Source organism: Oncorhynchus gorbuscha, linkage group LG18 (genome assembly GCF_021184085.1).
Source record: "Oncorhynchus gorbuscha isolate QuinsamMale2020 ecotype Even-year linkage group LG18, OgorEven_v1.0, whole genome shotgun sequence".
NCBI classification, from domain to species: Eukaryota; Metazoa; Chordata; class Actinopteri; order Salmoniformes; family Salmonidae; genus Oncorhynchus; species Oncorhynchus gorbuscha.
The window spans coordinates 35748668-35768490 of NC_060190.1; the positions used below are offsets into that span (position 1 = coordinate 35748668).

The 19823-nt window shown below is 43.1% G+C and overlaps 1 protein-coding gene across 1 annotated transcript; it reads left to right on the forward strand.

Annotated features, from left to right (window-relative positions):
• Nucleotides 1–16502: 16502 nt before the first annotated feature.
• On the forward strand, nt 16503–19059 carry LOC124003080 (protein BTG2-like). The gene is made up of 2 exons (XM_046311120.1): nt 16503–16981; nt 17570–19059. Exons 1-2 carry the CDS (start codon nt 16834–16836, stop codon nt 17920–17922), a joined length of 501 nt encoding a protein of 166 aa, XP_046167076.1. The 5' UTR covers nt 16503–16833; the 3' UTR covers nt 17923–19059.
• Nucleotides 19060–19823: the final 764 nt, after the last annotated feature.

A 19823-nucleotide genomic window follows, 5' to 3' on the forward strand; every position in this document is an offset into this window, starting at 1 on the left:
GTCATGCAGGTGAATGAGGACCCAAAAGCGACTTGGCGAAAACAGAGTATTTAATCCAGAATAAACTTTACAAAACAAAAAGCATAATACTACACGTAAAGACAAGAACAGACTGGAGACTTGATCGAGAACTGCAGATTGCCTCGGGAAGGCACTTGAACCTAGCAGACTCAGACACCTGCTCACCACGCAGCATCTGAGGGAAACACGACACGACAGGGCAAAACATTGACACAGCACGGTGAATTATAAATGAGGATCCGACGGGGCAGGTACGGGAAACAAGGAGAGAAATAGGGACTCTAATCAGGGAAAAGGATCGGGAACAGGTGTGGGAAGGCTAAATGATGATTAGGGGAATAGGAACAGCTGGGAGCAGGAACGGAACGATAGAGAGAAGAGAGAGCGAGAGAGTGAGAGAGGGAGGGGGAGAGAGAGGGATAGAAAGAGGGAAAGAACCTAATAAGACCAGCAGAGGGAAACGAATAGAATGGGAAGCACAGGGACAAGACATGATAATAAATGACAAAACATGACATTTACTTCAATTATATAATTTTTGTGTAAGTAGTAGTTCTGACGAGTCATTTTCAGTGGTCATGTCTTAATGTTTAATATTGTTTTATGTATTCAATGATTTGTTAATTATAACCCACCTTAGCAGTCATTGCAGGATTCGGCATTCGTCTCTGTCGTTAAGAGTGGTGCTCGCGACCTTGATCTTGTTCTTCTTCTTTACATTTGTAATGGCATATCACAACCAACTGGAAGGTTCATACACCATCACTTACCGTTCTGGAGTGTGAGGCCTCCCTATTCATCCATTTCTCTAATCCAGCCCTGTGTTTCCACCTGCTGTTCTGGAGTGTGAGGCCGGCCACGGCCTCCCTATTCATCTATTTCTCTAATCCAGCCCTGTGTTTCCACCTGAATTCATTACACTTTGTGACACAAAAAGGGAAGGGAAAAAGGGAAGAAATATTGCCCTGCCTACTAACCCCACATCCATTCAAATCTTACTGAAGCACAATCTTATCTTGGCTGTCAGTTGGGCAGACAGTGTCTTCTCTGTTTCACTCCACTGGACACACACTGGTTGAAGCAATGTTGTTCCCACGTCATTTAAACAAAATTAAGTTGACCCAACGTGAACTAGACATGGAATTGACTTCTATGCCCAGTGGGACCACGCTCTCCACCGGGTCTGCGTGGCACCAAACGGAGGGCGTCACAAATGCACGACCTTGTTGATGGTGGGAATTGGTTGTCTCATTATTGAACGTCAATTATCTCCACGAATTTATATGCGTTCATCATGACTTAAAATTCTGAAGTTGAGAGAAATTGCAACAATGTAATTGTTCTATATCAGCACAAACCAGATATATATATATATATATATATATATATATATATATATTTTTTTTTTTATTTTTTATCCAATACCAATGTGTCTGACAACTACTTTATTATTTTAAGTAAAGACGCAAAATATAATAAAATCTAGTTAGAACTACTTATTCAAATGTTAGATTGACTTTAAACTACAAAATAATTTTTACTTGTAAAAACTCAATAACTTGATATTAGCCAAACACAAATAAATAAAGTTGCATTTACTCAACAACATTACTCAAAAACATTTAAATGATAAGATATATTATAGACTGAGTCTATTGACCATCGGGGATGCCTGAGTAGCCACTAATACATTTCTTTAAGGAGGCAGGCAGGTATGTTTTACTGTGCACACACAAACGCACACGCACTCACACACACGCACGCACGCACGCACACGCACGCACGCACGCACGCACGCACGCACGCACGCACGCACGCACGCACACACACACACACACACACACACACACACACACACACACACACACACACACACACACACACACACACACACACACACACACACACACATTTGTGTCTGATCAACAGAGTATAGTCTACCACTATATGAGGCAAAATACCCATGAAAACTAGCGGTCGGAAATGTTCCAATTTTTTTTCTACTATTCATATCATCCAGAAATACTACATATCCGGGCTGTGTTTTGTGTAGGCTTACCCTGCCTTGACGTTTTGATAACAGAGTAAATCTCTCTCGGACAAGGTGACTTTTATCAATATACAGTGGTGCAAAAAAGTATTTAGTCAGCCACCAATTGTGCAAGTTCTCCTACTTAAAAAGATGAGAGAGGCCTGTAATTTTCATCATAGGTACACTTCAACTATGACAGACAAAATGAGTAGAAAAAAACCCAGAAAATCACATTGTAGTATTTTTTTAATGAATTTATTAGCAAATTATGGTGGAAAATAAGTATTTGGTCAATAAATAAAGTTTATCTCAATACTTTGTTATATACCCTTTGTTGGCAATGACAGAGGTCAAACGTTTTCTGTAAGTCATCACAAGGTTTTCACACACTGTTGCTGGTATTTTGGCCCATTCCTCCATGCAGATCTCCTCTAGAGCAGTGATGTTTTGGGGCTGTTGCTGGGCAACATGGAATTTCAACTCCCTCCAAAGATTTCAGTTTGCTAGTGATGTCTAAGCCGAGGAACTAGAAGCTTTCCACCTTCTCCACTCCAGTCTCCTCAATGTGGATGGGGGGTGCTCCCTCTGCTGTTTCCTGAAGTCCACGATCAGCTCCTTTGTTTTGTTGATGTTGAGTGAGAGGTTTTGTATTGGACCTTTATAGATGCAGACCCGAAGACATTCAAGCAGCATTTTGAGAGAAAGTATCCCAAGTCTCCGATGGTCCCGGTAACGGTTAACGTGCAGGTCTAATCGACCACACACTCAAATGGAGCTACAGCTGGGGTTCAGATTCTTCCATCATTTACACACAGTAGACATAGTGTAAACCACCATGTCAACCAAATGCTGTCCTCAATGCTTAAGTTGTATTGTCTATGGCTCAGTTCGTGGAAACACTGTGATCGCTCATCATCTTTAATGACAAACCCTCTCTCTAGCTACCCTTTATTCCACACTATGCCTTTTATGCCCTATGGTCCCTCAACTTCAGACAATTTGGAACTCTCTATCTTATTTGTATTTTTATTCATTTATTTATTTCACCTTTATTTAACCAGGTAGGCAAGTTGAGAACAAGTTCTCATTTACAATTGCGACCTGGCCAAGATAAAGCAAAGCAGTTTGACACATACAACAACACAGAGTTACACACGGAGTAAAACAAACATACAGTCAATAATACAATAGAAAAAGCAGTATATATGCAATGTGAGCAAATGAGGTGAGATAGCTAAAGGCAAAAAAAAAGGCCATGGTGGCGAAGTAAATACAATATAGCAAGTAAAACACTGGAATGGTAGATTTGCAGTGGAATAATGTGCAAAGTAGAAATAATGGGGTGCAAAGGAACTAAATAAATAAATACAGTAGGGGAAGAGGTAGTTGTTTGGGCTAAATTATAGATGGGCTATGTACAGGTGCAGTAATCTGTGAGCTGCTCTGACAGCTGGTGCTTAAAGCTAGTGAGGGAGATAAGTGTTTCCAGTTTCAGAGATTTTTGTAGTTCGTTCCAGTCATTGGCAGCAGAGAAATGGAAGGAGAGGCGGCCAAAGGAGGAATTGGTTTTGGGGTTGACCAGAGATATACCTGCTGGAGCGCGTGCTACAGGTGGGTGCTGCTATGGTGACCAGCAAGCTGAGGTAAGGGGGGACTTTACCTAGCAGGGTCTTGTCCGAGAGAGATTTACACGGATATCAAAACGTCATGCCAGGGTAAGCCTACACAAAACACATCCCTTATTTGAAGTGTTTCTAAAATCCGAAATGTATATAATGAATTGTGAAAAAACGATTGAAAACATTTCCATGTTTGACTGCCAGGTTTTATGGGTATTCTGATGTGTCCACTGTGGGGCTCAAGTAGTATACATTTGAACTTCTTGCCTCTTCCTGCTGGAATTAATTTAGTTAGGTATAGGACTCCAAATATTACTACAGAGAAATAGCATACAGATATGTCATGTTAGTTCATGTTACAGCATGCTATCTTTTAAAATAATTATTCCCCTAAAATAAATTGTATTATAAATATTGACCAGAGCAGTCCCAAAGTGAAATAATGAAATTATAACCAAGCAAGCCGACATTATAAACAAGCAAGCCCTGTTAAGGCTAAGAGGACTGGACGCTTGCTGAGTCCCTTCAGCATGACCTCCTAAATCTGTTTTCTGCTTTGCTTTGGCACTGGTTAGGCTGAAACAACGCTGCCTGGTCTGGCCTCTCCTCTATCTGCACAGGGACGCCACACTGAGCAACCCCTAATGAGGTTGGTGTGTATCATCAGGGTCAGCACCCAGCCTCATCCCTCTCTTTTCGACTAGGGAGGTAGAGGGAGGATGAGGGGGGCCGGCGAGGATGAGAGAGGGCAAGGGACGGATGAAGACGGATATGAAGGATGAAGGAGGATGAGGAGGAATGAGGAAGGAGATCGAGGGAGGAAGGACAGGGTGGATGAGGAAGTGAGAGTCTGAGGGGAGGGAGAGGATGGTGAAGATGGACAAAGGGCCTGGGTTCACCCTGAGGCTGAGGAAAGGAGTCACACAGAGACAAGGCGGAACAATATAAAACAAGCCACGAGAAGCAAATATGAGAGATGAGAGGCATTCACTTAAATATCACTTGCATAGCCATACCCATCTCTCGCTCTGTTTGCGTCTGAGAAATTTGAATAGTTTTCTCTGAAGAGACAAATATCAGCAAATGACAAAGGAAACGTCCTCCATCATATATGGAATACACTGATTGTTTCTGTTTCTTTACTTTTCTACACGTCTTGTCATGTATCCCTGTTGTAACTGCATAATGTGTGCAGTAAACAGTTCAGTACTCAGCTCTGAACAGGTATTGTTATGCAGGTGAATGAGGACCCAAAAGCGACTTGGCGAAAACAGAGTCTTTAATCCAGTAAAGGAAATATGCAATACTCCTAGACAAATCGGAGCGGTAAATAAAGCATAAAAAAACAATTCCACTCGTAATGACAAGAACAGACTGGAGACTCGATCATAAACTGTAGGTTGCCTCGGGAAGGCACTTGACCGTAGCAGACTCAGACACCTGCTCACCACGCAGCATCTGAGGGAAACACGACACGACAGGGCGATACAAAGACACAGCACGGTGAACAATATACAAGGATCCGACAGGACAGAAACGGAAAACAAGGGGAGAAATAGGGACTCTAATCAGGGGAAAAGATAGGGAACAGGTGTGGAAAGACTAAATGATTGATTAGGGGAATAGGAACAGCTGGGAGCAGGAACGGAACGATAGAGAGAAGAGAGAGAGGGAGGGAGAGAGAAAAAAGGGAACGAACCTAAAAAGACCAGCAGGGGGAAAACGAACAGAGGGAAAAGCAAAATGACAAGACTGACAAGACAATATAAGACAAAACATGACAGGTATAGCCTAGCGGTTAAGAGCATTGGGCTAGTAACTGAAAGATCGCTGGTTCAAATCCCTGTGTGGAAAAAGTTGCCCTTCATCAAGGCAGTTAACCCCCAACAACAACTGCTACTTGGGTGCTGATGATGTTAATTAAGGCAGCCCCTGCACCTCTCTGATTTCGTTACATTTTATATTTTTAATTTTACTAGGCAAGTCAGTTAAGAACAAATTCTTATTTTCAATGACAGCCTAGGAACAGTGGGTTAACTGCCTGTTCAGGGGCAGAACGATAGATTTGTACCTTGTCAGCTCGGGGATTTGAACTTGCAACCTTCCGGTTGGTTACTAGTCCAACGCTCTAACCACTAGGCTACCCTGCGGAAGACACGTTTCAGTTGAAGGCATTTAGTTGCACAACTGACTGTGTATCCCCTTTCATGTCTACCAACTCCCCCTGGTCGCTACGATATGCGATTCACATTACTGTACCCACATTCTCTTGGGCATTATCACTCTATTGTGCTGAACACAACCACCCCCAATGCACCCCTGGTTTCACTGTCTGTTTGATTAGGTGAGAGTTTAGCGGTGATATTATTATGCTAATAAGAATCCCCTTCACCTGCAACCATTACCCAATGACGTGAGAATCAGCCGTTGACGCAGTGAAACTTCTTCCAATCAACAGCCACCTATCATCTGAAGCATCGTCAATGGTCACTAACGATCATTCCAGTTTTCTGCCAGGCTACAATTAATCAAGTCAAATAGGCATTAGGAGTCAGCATGACAATTGATTAAATGTCTCGCCATGAAGAACTGGGTCTGTGTAGGCAGCATCTCAACAGTTTTGTCCATATTGCTTTCACATATCCAGTCTCATGTGCAGGGGACAACTATTCCGACTGAAATTGTGATTTTGGCAAAGTCTTGACCAGAGCAGAATACGTTTGTTTATCTACGTTTCACATTGACACAGAGAACCTGCCTGCTCATCTCTCAACCTTAAGGTTTCATGGCCCCATTCCATGGTCTGGAAGAAGTCTTACCATTAGTAAGGAGCCATCAGGAAGGAGAGGAGAGCACTGTAAACACACCACCTCAGAAAAGGCTCATGTCATTTATTTATTCACTCCCTTTTCCCAGAACTCTCCACTCACTAACGAGAGCAACACAGATCTGCACTTTCCAGGAGCTTGTCTCAAATATTCTTACTTGGCACACACACTCACACACACACACACACACACACACACACACACACACACACACACACACACACACACACACACACACACACACACACACACACACACACACACACACACACACACACACACACACACATACATACGCGCGCACACACACACACACACACACAAACATACGCGCGCACACACACACACACACACACACACACACACACACACACACACACACACACACACACACACACACACACACACACACACACACACACACACACACACACACACACACACACACACACACACACACACACTGGTCTGTTTGAAAAGCTCTCTTGCATTTGCAATCTTTTCCTCAACACTGTCAATTGGTGTTACATATACATCGTCCTCCACTCCACCCGCAGATACAGAGAGCCCAGTCTGGGGTTTAAATCACTGTACTGGTGGCACAATACCTGGAAACACGCTGCCACCTTCTCCTGTTCCGCCATTTAGTTTTTTTTATCCCCTTGGTACTATTTTCACAAGGATTTGGTCAAATTTCACAAAACTCAAAACAGAACATCAAAAAGGCTGTTTTTTCAAAACTCTAAGCATATTTTCAATTGACTAAGTACAACACACAAAATCCCACAATAACCTTTTCATCAAACCTAATCAGTGTTTCATCTAGAAATACCTGTAAAAAATGGGCACCGGTTAGTCGATGTAATTGAGGTAATATGTACATGTGGGTAGAGTTAAAGTGACCATACATAGTTAAAGTGACCATACATAGATAATAAACAGAGTAGCAGCAGCATAAAATAGGGGTCTGGGTAGCCCTCTGATTAGCTGTTCAGGAGTCTTATGGCTTGTGGGTAGAAGCTGTTAAGAAACCTTTTGGGCCTAGACTTGGCGCTCCGGTACCGCTAGCCGTACAGTAGCAGAGAGAACAGTCTATGACTGGGGTGGCTGGGGTCTTTGACAATTTTTAGGGCCTTCCTCTGACACCACCTGGTATAGAGATCCTGGAATGGCGGAAAGCTTGGCCCCACAGTAATATACTGGGCCGTACGCGTCGCCCTCTGTAGTGCCTTGCGGTCGGAGGCCGAGCAGTTGCCATGGCAGGCAGTGATGCAACCAATACTCTCGATGGTGCAGCTGTAGGACCTTTTGAGGATCTGAGGACACATGCCAAATCTTTTCAGTCTCCTGAGGGAGAATAGGCTTCGTCGTGCCCTCTTCATGACTTTCTTAGTCTGTTTGGACCATGATAGTTTGTTGGTGGACACCAAGGTGGACACCAAGGAACTTGAAGTTCTCAACCTGCTCTATTGCACGGGGGCCCCCGTGTTGAGGATCAGCGTAGCAGATGTTTTGTTACCTACCCTTACCATCTGGGGGCGGCCCGTCAGGAAGTCCAGGATCCAGTTGCAGAGGGAGGTGTGTAGTCCAAGAGTTGCAGACGGAGGTGTAACCGTTTGGTAGACCAATAGATTTTAAACTGGTTTGTGTACTAATAATGGATTTTGAGAACTACAGAAAAAAAGGTGTGTTTGTAAAGTATAAACATCTCAATTACATATATTGTACATGATAAACATACATGATAAAAACTCATCATTGCTAATTGATTTCACATAGTGGTAACTATAATTGGTCACCATATAAAAGGGTGTTTGCTGGATAAACAGCAAGGGAGACGAAGAAATCAAAGAGCCTGTGGCAAAGGTGCCCTTCAGAGAGGTGGTCATGGGCCCCATCAAAGAGGTGGACATCAGACTGAGGGAGGCAGATGGCAGGGAACTGTTGTGTTTTATGATGTCCGGGCCATCGTAGATGACCATGCCTTACCATGGCAGCGGCAGCCAGATTAGTTCACCCAAATCTGAAAAGATCAACTGTCAATTCGATCATGAGAACATTTCGTCAAGAAAAACCGGTAAGTCTGCAGGATATGCACTATGCTTTACCATTACATTTACATTAAATTACATTTATAATACATGTAAATTCACAGAATATGTTACAGTATTCTTACCGTATGATCTATTGACAGTATACTATGTTCCACCCTCAGAATTTACAGAGGACCCCATGGTAGTGACCGTGGCCATGGGCTGACAGTGGCCGTGTACTTGTGAACCATCACAAGTATATCTTTGTTGATGAAGTGGGCTTCAACCTGAACAAAACTGGACACCGTGAGCAGAACATCATCGGCCCACACTCTCCTTTCCTCAACCCTACTGAGGAATGTTTTTCAGCATGAAGCTGAGTACGATCACCATTCCAATGAGCGTGCCACCCTCCCTCTGGCCATGTATGAGGCATGCGCCGACTTCAATGCAGACCAATGTCAAGCTTGGATTCGCTTTGCCAAAAGTTTTTTTCCCGCGGTGCATGAACAATGAGGCCAAATGCACAAGACAGGCTTGATGCAAATGAATGCGTGCTAAACGTTGTTTTATTGTCATTCATTTAATTTGTTACATCTCATTACAGACAGTACACCTATGTTGCAATTATATCTGAAAATGTAATGTTTTTTGTTTCGCACAAATTATTGTAGAGGATGTCTTCATTGATCAGACCTTTGACTACACATTGGATAGATATTATGGAAATTATAGGTTTTCTGTCAATTTTATTGGGTAATGTAAGTCTATTGCCTAATGTGAAAACCGTGTAATCGACTGTAATTTACAGGACTGGAGCATATTACTTTCAGCACTTCTAAGGGCGATTTGAAACACGTATCTTGCATTGTTTGCTATTGGATTAACTGGTAGTTAAAACGACTAAATTGAAAAGATATCGGTATGTTGTGTTTTGGTGATTAAACCAATGTTCTCATTACATTTCACAATAAACTTAGATTTTGAATCAATGGTTGTGTGGTGAGAGATGTCTACAATCCAAATGAATGCACAAGGACAGGTTTTGAATGAAAGACTGGCTGCATTACAAGTGTGACATGTTTGGCATTTTGTACTAACAGTTGTGAAAATATATCACATGTGAAAATAGTAGCAAAGCAAAAAAAATTATAATAATAATAATTTCAAATCAGACTGCATCCTACTGTACAGTACAGTACACAATTGCTCACTTCTTGGCGACACTCAACTTGATACTCAACTACATTAAACACATGCATATGAGCTTTTTTTTGTAGTGGTCATGGTAATAAAATACAATGCAACACACAATTGGAGCTAAGGAATTAGTCATCTTTGGTTGGAGAAAGCAAAACGTGATCTAAACCAGGGATGGGCAACTTTGATGGGGGCTGGGCCACAAAAAATCTGAACTCATCATGGAGGTCCGCAGTGGCTCACGGGTCTATGTACGCACATCGATACCTACACATGCAGTCAGAGCCAGCTCGAGCCTTTTGTGGGCCTTAAGCGAAATTCTACGTTTTAGAGCAAATATCCTTCAATGGGGTATAGAGAAAAAATAGACGTTTTAAGGCAAGTTTGCTGCAAGTCTACACATTCTGCTCAATATGCAGAACATTTTTTTTTAAATATGCAATTCTACTTGTTTTGCCATGGGGCGAAGAGAAAATGTAGGAGTTTTACATCAAATTTCCTGCAATTCTAAAAATATTGCCATAGGGTGGAGAGAAATGTTTGCAGTATTTAATATGATATCTGAGTGAGAGTGACTAACAAAATCAATGGGAGCCCCCCTGTCGGTAATCCACCTGGCTACCCCTCCCCCGGTCAACTGCCCGGCACCCTCCACAGTAACCCGCCCAAGCCCCCGCCATTTCTTCTTCACCCATATCCAGATAGCTGATGTTCTGAAAGAGCTGCAAAGAGCTGCTGGACCCCTACAAATCAGCCGGGCTATACAATCTGGACCCTCTCTTTCTTAAATTATATGCCGAAATTGTTTCAACCCCTATTACTAGACTGTTCAACCTCTTTTTTGTATCGTCTGAGATTCCCAAAGATTGGAAAGCTGCCGCGCTCATCCCCCTCTTCAAAGGGGGAGACACTCTAGACCCAAACTGTTACAGACCTATATCTATCCTACCCTGCATCTCTAAGGTCTTCGAAAGCCAAATTAACAAACAGATTATTGACCATTTTGAATCACATCGTACCTTCTCCGCTATGCAATATGGTTTCCGAGCTGGTCATGGGTGCACCTCAGCCACGCTCAAGGTCCTTAACGATATCATAACCGCCATCGATAAGAGACATTACTGTGCAGCTGTATTCATCGACCTGGCCAAGGCTTTCGACTCTGTCAATCACCACATTCTTATTGGCAGACTCAACAGCCTTGGTTTCTCAAATGATTGCCTCGCCTGGTTCACCAACTACTTCTCTGATAGAGATCAGTGTGTCAAATCGGAGGGCCTGTTGTCCGGACCTCTGGCAGTCTCTATGGGGGTGCCACAGGGTTCAATTCTTGGGCCGACACTCTTCTCTATATACATCAATGATGTCGCTCTTGCTGCTGGTGATTCTCTAATCCACCTCTACGCAGACGACAGCAGTCTGTATACTTCTGGCCCTTCTTTGGACACTGTGTTAACTAACCTCCAGACGTGCTTCAATGCCATACAACTCTCCTTCCGTGGCCTCCAACTGCTCTTAAACGCAAATAAAACTAAATGCATGCTATTCAACCGATCATTGCCCGCACCTGCCCGCCTATCCAGCATCACTACTCTGGACGGCTCTGACTTAGAATATGTGGATAAATACAAATACCTAGGTGTCTGGCTAGACTGTAAACTCTCCTTCCAGACTCACATCAAGCATCTCCAATCAAAAAATAAATCTAGAATTGGCTTCCTATTTCGCAACAAAGCTTCCTTCACTCATGCTGCCAAACATACCCTCGTAAAACTGACCATCCTACCGATCCTTGACTTCGGCGATGTCATCTATAAAATAGCCTCCAACACTCTACTCAGCAAACTGGATGTAGTCTATCACAGTGCCATCCGTTTTGTCACCAAAGCCCCATATACTACCCACCACTGCGACCTGTACGCTCTTGTTGGCTGGCCCTCGCTTCATACTCGTCGCCAAACCCACTGGCTACAGGTTATCTACAAGTCTCTGCTAGGTAAAGCTCCACCCTATCTCAGCTCGCTGGTCACCATAGCAGCACCCACCCGTAGCACACGCTCCAGCAGGTATATCTCACTGGTCACCCCCAAAGCCAATTCCTCATTTGGTCGCCTTTCCTTCCAGTTCTCTGCTGCCACTGACTGGAACGAACTGCAAAAATCACTGAAGCTGGAGATTCCCATCTCCCTCACTAGCTTTAAGAACCAGCTGTCAGAGCAGCTCACAGATCACTGCACCTGTTCATAGCCCATCTGTATACAGCCCATCTATCTACCTCATTCCCATACTGCATTTATTTATTATGCTCCTTTTGCACCACAGTATCTCTACTTTCACATCCATCTTTTGCACATCTACCATTCCAGTGTTTAATTGCCATATTGTAATTACTTCGCCACCATGGCCTATTTATTGCCTTAACTCCCTTATTTGACCTTATTTGCACTCTCTGTATATATACTTTTTTTCTACTGTATTATTGACTGTATGTTTTGTTCATTCCATGTGTAACTCTGTGTTGTTGTATGTGTCGAACTGCCATGCTTTCTTGGCCAGGTCGCAGTTGCAAATGAGAACTTGTTCTCAACTAGCCTACCTGGTTAAATAAAGGTTAAATAAAAAAATAATCATTCAACCATGATTACTACAAGTTAGATAGCTGTCTGCATTGAACCTGTAGAGCAAGTTTGCAATTTTAAAACAAATTTCCTGCAATTCTACACATTTTGCCATGGGGTGGAGAGGAATGTTTACTGTTTCAAAGCTAATTTCCTGCAATTCTACACATTTAGCCGAAATGGCTAATTGAGTGACTGTCAGCGACTAAGATCACAAGAGAAAAACTGCTGATGCACAACCACATTTCGAAATTGCACCTTGTATATTCACTTATTCTGGCTCTCAATGAACAGTAAGTACATTGATCCGCGGCTTGCCCATCCCTGATCTAAACCCACAGGATCAGAAATGTAAATATTAAGCCTGTGGGGTTGAACTCTTCAATTTGCAATGGACCAGAAACCAGCCATGCCCTCATCCTGTGAGAAGACCAATATAATTTTGATTGAAAAGCTGAGCTTCTCTCACATGGCTGAGCTTCTCTCTCATGGCTGAGCTTCTCTCTCATGGCTGAGTGCAACACATCTTTTTTAGAGAAATACACACATAGAGGTGGGAGAGAGGGAGATAGTGTGTGTGTGTGTGAGAGAGAGAGAAGTAGAGAGAGAGGCAGAGAAAGATTGAAGGGAGGGAGAAAGAAAGAAACAGAAGCTGAGAGGGAAGAAGAGCGGGAGAGAGGAACAGAGAAAAAGAGGCAGAGAGAATGAGAAAGAGAGATATGTCGTGGGTGGCAAACACGACGGGGCTTGAGGGAGATGTCAACTCTCATCAGATGTGCGAGGAGAAGTGCTAAGGGGTGTGTGAGTATGCTTTCATGTGTGGGTGTGTATGTGAATGCTTATGTCCATGCATTTGTGCATGTGTGTATGTGAGTGCTTATATGTGCGTAGCTCTGTGAATATATGTGTGTGTACGTGTATATGTGTGTGCGTGTGCGCGTGTGTGTGTGTGTGTGTGTGTGTGTGTGTGTGTGTGTGTGTGTGTGTGTGTCCATGTGCATGTGTGTATATATGTGTGGGTAAAGCCCGTGACCATGCCATAATGTGTGAGAGCAGACATCACCTGAGGCTCCAGAGTACGGAGTCAGCCTCCACCTGTAGGTGGCTCCATGCTGCCCACACAGCGCGGGTATCAAAGGTCACTCAATCAGAACAGGAAGTGGCCCTGAGGCAGCAGGAATTCATGCATAGTACACAACACCTGGGTAGCATGAGTTCCTGAATTATAGGCAATACAAGCACAAACACACCTGATTCAACTAATCAGACAGGGATGATCCTAAATCTGTGGCTACAGGCTACTTCTACCTGCAGCTGTGTTCCACTTCCAATAGACCAACATGCAAAGGAAGAGAAAAGTCCCATTAGCATGGTTGGTTCCATTAGTTCATTTTGCATCAAACAGGACACATTTTTGTCTCTCTCTGTAGAGTTCAGAACTGAGTATGGGTGGGGAGAGTGGGGTCCTGAGGGCCAGATGGCTTGCTAGGAGTCAGTCCACTGTGATGACTCTGACTCTATCCATCTGTCCATCACACTCCAACACAGCCTCTCTGTCCTCAGGCATCAAACATTTATATTGCCCTTTAAATATTTGACATGACTTGAATTGTAGGTAGGCCATCAGTAAAATGTCACAGGAACACATTTGATCAGAACACCAGTCCCATGGGCTGCAGAGATCATGTGCCTCCTGTCCTGACAAACATAACTTCTCTCCACATCAGACAATTCTGTCCAGTTCTTTTGTGTTGGTACGATGGACTAGGTCACAGCGACGGGGGCCCATAAGGATCTAAAGAGATCTAAACATGCCTACATGTACTGTACAATATGAACAGTATTTCTTCCTTTTCCTTTCCACTTTCATTTGTAAAGTGTGTGGAGATCCTTTCAATACTTTTTGAATACGTTAGGATTTGATTTCGAATGCCATTGATGATTGGAATGCCCTGTTTTCACAAGCCATCCAGCCAATGTCCGAGTCTGTCACCGGAGAGCAGATCCTCAGCTCCAGGAACATTCCCAGGCAGCACATTTATTAGAGACATGATTGATACAGTAATAAGTTGGTTAGGACGTGTGTGAGGCAGTTTGAGGCAGGAGAGACTTTTCACAGCTTTCATACACTTGACAAGTGATACAGTACCTTTCATGTATAAAGTAATTAAATGGGATTTCTGAGCAAAACTGCTTAAACTTAAGAGATACAGACTGGAGTCATACAAGGTATTTGGCGTGGACTTATTATAACATGCTGGAGTTATCATATACCGCTCTGAATAAAAGAAATAGAAGGATATTCAGATTTCCTATTTCACAAAAAAAAGGCAATCATACATGCAGCCGTTTGCATTCACACACCCAGCTACAAACACACACAAAATGAGAGGAATAAACTACACATACGGAATGCAAAGTTGCAAGAAAATCAACAGCAGATCACATCAAAAAGGGGGGAAAAAAGAAAGAAAACTCCCGCTTTTGGCTGAAAATCATTCTGGTGTTGCCATGGTGAGGGGGTTCTGTGCTTGAAGCCTTCCATTACTGCGACAGTGACATCATCCCATCCAAATATAGCATAACATTTAGGAAGGGTGTCATAATACCCTCAGGAAACATCATGGGCTTATGCTGAAACACTAACTGACGATCCCTTCTAGATGGACCATGGAGAGGGGCTGGAGTCTAGCCAGGCCAGGGGTCACTCTGTTACAGTATCTATGGTCATTGTCTGGTCGAGACAGGCAACAACATCAGAGGTGTCATAACCATTGAAGCTGAGCAACCAATTACCTCCCTCACTTTCATACAAGTTTTAAGACAAATTGCCCCTTGTATATTCTTCTATTCTGGCTCTCAACAAACAATAAGTACATTGATCCGCGGCTCTACAAAAGGGGGGCCACCAGTTGCCCATCCCTGATCTAAACCCACAGGATCAGAAATGTAAATATTAAGCCGGTGGGGTTGAACTCTTCAATTTGCAATGGACCAGAAACCAGCCATGCCCTTACCTGCGGGAAGACCAATCACATACACACAACCTCAGGAGCTGCTGTGAGCATAAATGCTAAAGTTCATTTGCTATTCAGACAAGCAGGTCAAGCATGTGGTTGTGGCATTTAAGCAACAGGCAGTCGGCCACAAGAGAAAATACATCTCAGTGGCTCTGGAGAACTAGATATGGATCTTGTCCCCCATTACTACCCCACCCCACCAAAATAAATCTAACCAGAACACCATGATACTAATAGCCAGGTCAAAAGGCCCAGGAGGACAAAGAGCAAACCAGATGGCAAATACCAGAAAGTGTTTGATCTGAGGCCTATTGCTCCTGTTGAGAATGGATTTCTCATATAGCCAACATGTTCACATTGTGTTTTCTAAAATATAAGCTAATATGTTTTTTCAGACTGACGACTCACTACGCTGCGGTCTACACTGACTACAGTTCGCTGACGGGTAAAACTGCACAATTCTATTTGAATTCCCAACCACCAGATGTCACTGAAGTAGCACCAGCGGAACGGAATCACAATGCCACACACTTGAACGCTGTGATTGAACAGTTTGTCCCCCGCAGTCGAGAAAGTATTTAACCACATAAAACTGTATTGGCATTGATTCAATTAAATATGTTGTGTTTAATACTTGGATGTATACTTGGGATTAATGTGTTTGTCAATAACAGTGTGTTCATTTCACTTGGCTGAAGGGGATCGAATAACTTCTCTCGCAGCTTTTCTTCCTGGTGTAGCGTGTTTACTGTATCTGCAAAGTTTAAACAATAACTATTTTGTCATCAAACCTATTTTGAGTTGATGTCAATTGTTGTTAAAGACGGTAGTTAGTGTAGTGGAAAAACCATAAACGAGAAAAACATAAATGTTCTCGTTTAAAATTTACGGTAAGGGGTGTTTTTATCGTACTGTCGTCACAAATACTTTTAGAGCAGGGTTTGACGTCAGTTTCTATATTTGGTGTTGGACGGAACCCTATTTGCATGTTAATCCCACCACGCTCTCGGATTGTTTTCCACGATGTGAACCAATCACATCGCACAGTGTGTGCGCTTTCTCTGTGAATCCCATTGGTTAAAATGCCAATCACTCAAAAAGGGTACTTGAGTAACGTCATCCATTCTCTGTCCCTTGATAAAAAGAGGCCACAAGACGTAATGTAAGCACAAAGAGAACTTGGAAGTGCTGTTTGAGAGGCCACAGCATCAAGCGAAACATTTTTTTTTGGATAAAGAATGCTGATTGTTACGTTGGCCAGAGCCAACTTGGTGCGTTGATATTATTGCTTCTGACTTGAAGATTCCATTTACTGAAGGATTCGCCCTGGACTGGAGTGAGGCCCGCATAGCTTTTTCAGCTAGCTAGCCAACGTTAGTTTACGGTACCCCTGCCTCACACTGCATTCCTGACGAAAAAAACGTATTTTCTACGAGCTGAAGTAACTATTTTTGCGGGCAAAATGAACCAAGCATACTCTTCTAGAAGTGAAATAGGCCCCGAAGTAACGGCCGCAGCAACCTTTGTTTCCAGGCTATTGAGAACAAGAGGCTTCCTGAGCGAACACCAACTCCATGATTTCAGAGACTGTCTTCAACAGTCATTATCAGGTAATTTGGTTAGCCATTTCCTACAGAAATATATTTGCTCGGTACTAAAGTTAATGTCGAAATGGCTTCCTATACAAACTGGTTGCTTGTTTACTAGCGTCAACCTAGCTAACGTTAGCTAGCCTTTGTCTGTTCAACTGTTAGCTAGCGAACGTTCGCTTTCTGTCTTGTTTTATCGATTTAATACTTAATTTCAGCCAAATGCTCTACCTATATTAGATAATGTTGAAATACAATGCCAACCTGTTGCTTAAGTGTCTTTTTCACGATGTTTAGTCGAATGGCTTTGCTATTTTTGCAAGGCAGCAAGTTCTCGTTAGCCTAGGTAAGCTTGTCTCGAGACTACTAGTAATTAGGCCCAATCGGATCGACCAACTGTCTATTCTCGAGCATAGCTATATTTGGGGCGGCGAGCGATGTCGGCAAAAGTTGATAGGGAGTGGTATCCCATATCAGTAATTCAAACTCATTCAAAAGAGGTTGTCTTGTCTATTGCTAGCATCACCTGTTTTATTGTCTGGGGCTTTATTTTCAAAGCAGCACGTTGACTTCTAATTTCGTGTCTGTCTGAACATTTTCTCTTCACAGAGCACTACCAGAACCACTGGTTCCCTGACAGACCACAGAAGGGCTCTGGCTACCGCTGCATCAGAATGAATCATGAAATGGACCCAATCATTGGCAGGGCTGCTGGTCGGATCGGACTTACTAGCGATCAGCTCTTTGCCCTCCTTCCCCGGGAGCTGACACTCTGGGTGGACCCTTTTGAGGTCTCTTACCGCATTGGGGAGGATGGCTCCATTTGTGTCCTCTATGAGGCAGAGTCCCTAGCGCCCGCAGCAGCCCCTAGCCCTGACCCCACACACAACTGCAAGAATCAGTTTCTGATCGGTGGCCGCACTAGCCCTCCGAAGAACTACCTGATGACTGTCTCGAGCTAGTGTGGTTCAGGCACTACCGCGACGCCAAACCGCATCGGTGTGAAGGCCATCGACCACCCACAGTGATCCTTTTTGTATTTTCATTTCATAGTGTTTCCCCCTATTAAATTAACTTGATTGCTTATTTAATTGAATTTGCGTATTCTAAAAGCACCTGGTATTTGTTAGAGCGTTGGGTAGCACTTTTGAATGTTTGACTACCAGCCCATAGGCTCTAATTGCACTGCTGGGACTCTCAGTATGTAGTGTGCTTATGTGCTGTGGTATTAGCACACTACATGCAAGCATGAGCTCTGTTAAGTGTAAACACAACATCTCTGGGATTCTGATGCTAGTTTCTCATGGTGTAATAATACTTCATGCCACTTCCCACAAATGTAAACTAAAACAATCGTATAACTGGAGGCAAGTATTTGTTCAGTAACCTATACATTTACAAAAAGGTGGTTTTATAATTCAGTTCACTGCTGGTTTGTAATCTCACTGGACCACGTCACCTATATGTGCCCTAAAATCAAAGACTCAAGACAAAATGTCTGACTTCCCAGTTGCAAAAAAAGCTGCCTCTAAAAGGGTTTTACTGCCTCAATGTGATGTCTGCTGCCCAAACACCTTTGAGGAATACTGCCTAACTTTCATAGATTCTTTTTTCACAATAGTCAGTGTTAAGAAAAATTGGAGTATGTCAATCTCTCAACAAATGGCAAACGAATTTCACACCTCTTGCATCCCAGTAGACATAACATTAATTATTTAAAATGGCTTATGCTGTCAACATGTTCAAAAAGGGGTTAGGATTTTAATATTTCACTATTGTGAATTTTTGTTGTTTGTTGGGAAGTCTTCTGTTATCCCCCCCAGGTAGAATAAGCTGTGAGGTGGTTGTTGGCGTCATTTTAACGTCTAGCACTGCCAGGTAGTGTGGTGCTCTCAGCCCTCTGTAGCATCCTCTTCTTCCTACCGAGCTGTTGAGCAGCTCACCATTGCTTACTGTTCTAGACAGGGGAAGGATATAGTTTGTAAGCTATTTGAAGCACAGTAAGCATTTAAAGTAACTATTTTAAATGACTTTTGTGCATCTATAAATATTTGTACAGTTTGTCACAATTTTATTACAATAAACCTTTATGAATTCATTGTCTCTTGCTGTGGTCGGTTTCAATTTACATTTGAGTGTCCCTAATCAACACAGCTTTGCACCTGTAGCACATTGTAAGTGATCTATTCCTTTTGTGCCCAAGGGAACCTGTCAACATTACGCTTTCAATTTAACCAGTTACGAACAAAGTCTTTACAATGATGGAGAGACCCGAGTAACGCTGGGCCAATTGTGCGCCGCAATATGGGGCTCCCAACCATGGCTGGCTGTGATACAGCCTGGATTTGAACCACACAGACCTTTTGCACTGATGCTGCGTCACTCAGGATGCCCCTGCCTCTGCTCTAAGTCCATGTGTTGCTCTGAAAGGCTTGTATAGTATTTGGCAAAAAAACGGCACCTAACCATAGGGCAGGACCATTATACCCTTCTGCTCCTTTCAGGTCTGGTTGGCATGAGTGGCCTTGGGGTTTGTATGAGTGGTGCGTTAATCACTTTCTGTGTTCACTCTCAGGACCAGGCCTGTCTGTACCTCCAGCATTGGCTTAAGGGCACACCTGTGTCTGGACATGCTCTACACCAGCCACAGAGGGATCTATCGGCAGTTTCCTGGATGTAGTCATTAGGTAGAATGTCTTTTTAATATACATTTCTATTGGACAAATTCGGGTATGTCCCTCTTAAGAAACCTTCAACTGAATCTGCTTAATGACTACGCCTCTGTGTCCTGGGAGAATGTGTCAAGTTACATTATGAACCCAGCCTCTGTTTGTGCAGGCTTAATTTCTGTCAAACCCTTCGA

What these genes read in the sequence shown, in the direction of transcription:
- LOC124003080 (XM_046311120.1), top strand. Translation starts at nt 16,834, where the DNA reads ATGAACCAAGCATACTCTTCTAGAAGTGAAATAGGCCCCGAAGTAACG. An exon ending in TCTTCAACAGTCATTATCAG is followed by an intron (nt 16,982 to 17,569) that starts GTAATTTGGTTA and finishes TTCTCTTCACAG; the next exon opens with AGCACTACCAGAACCACTGG.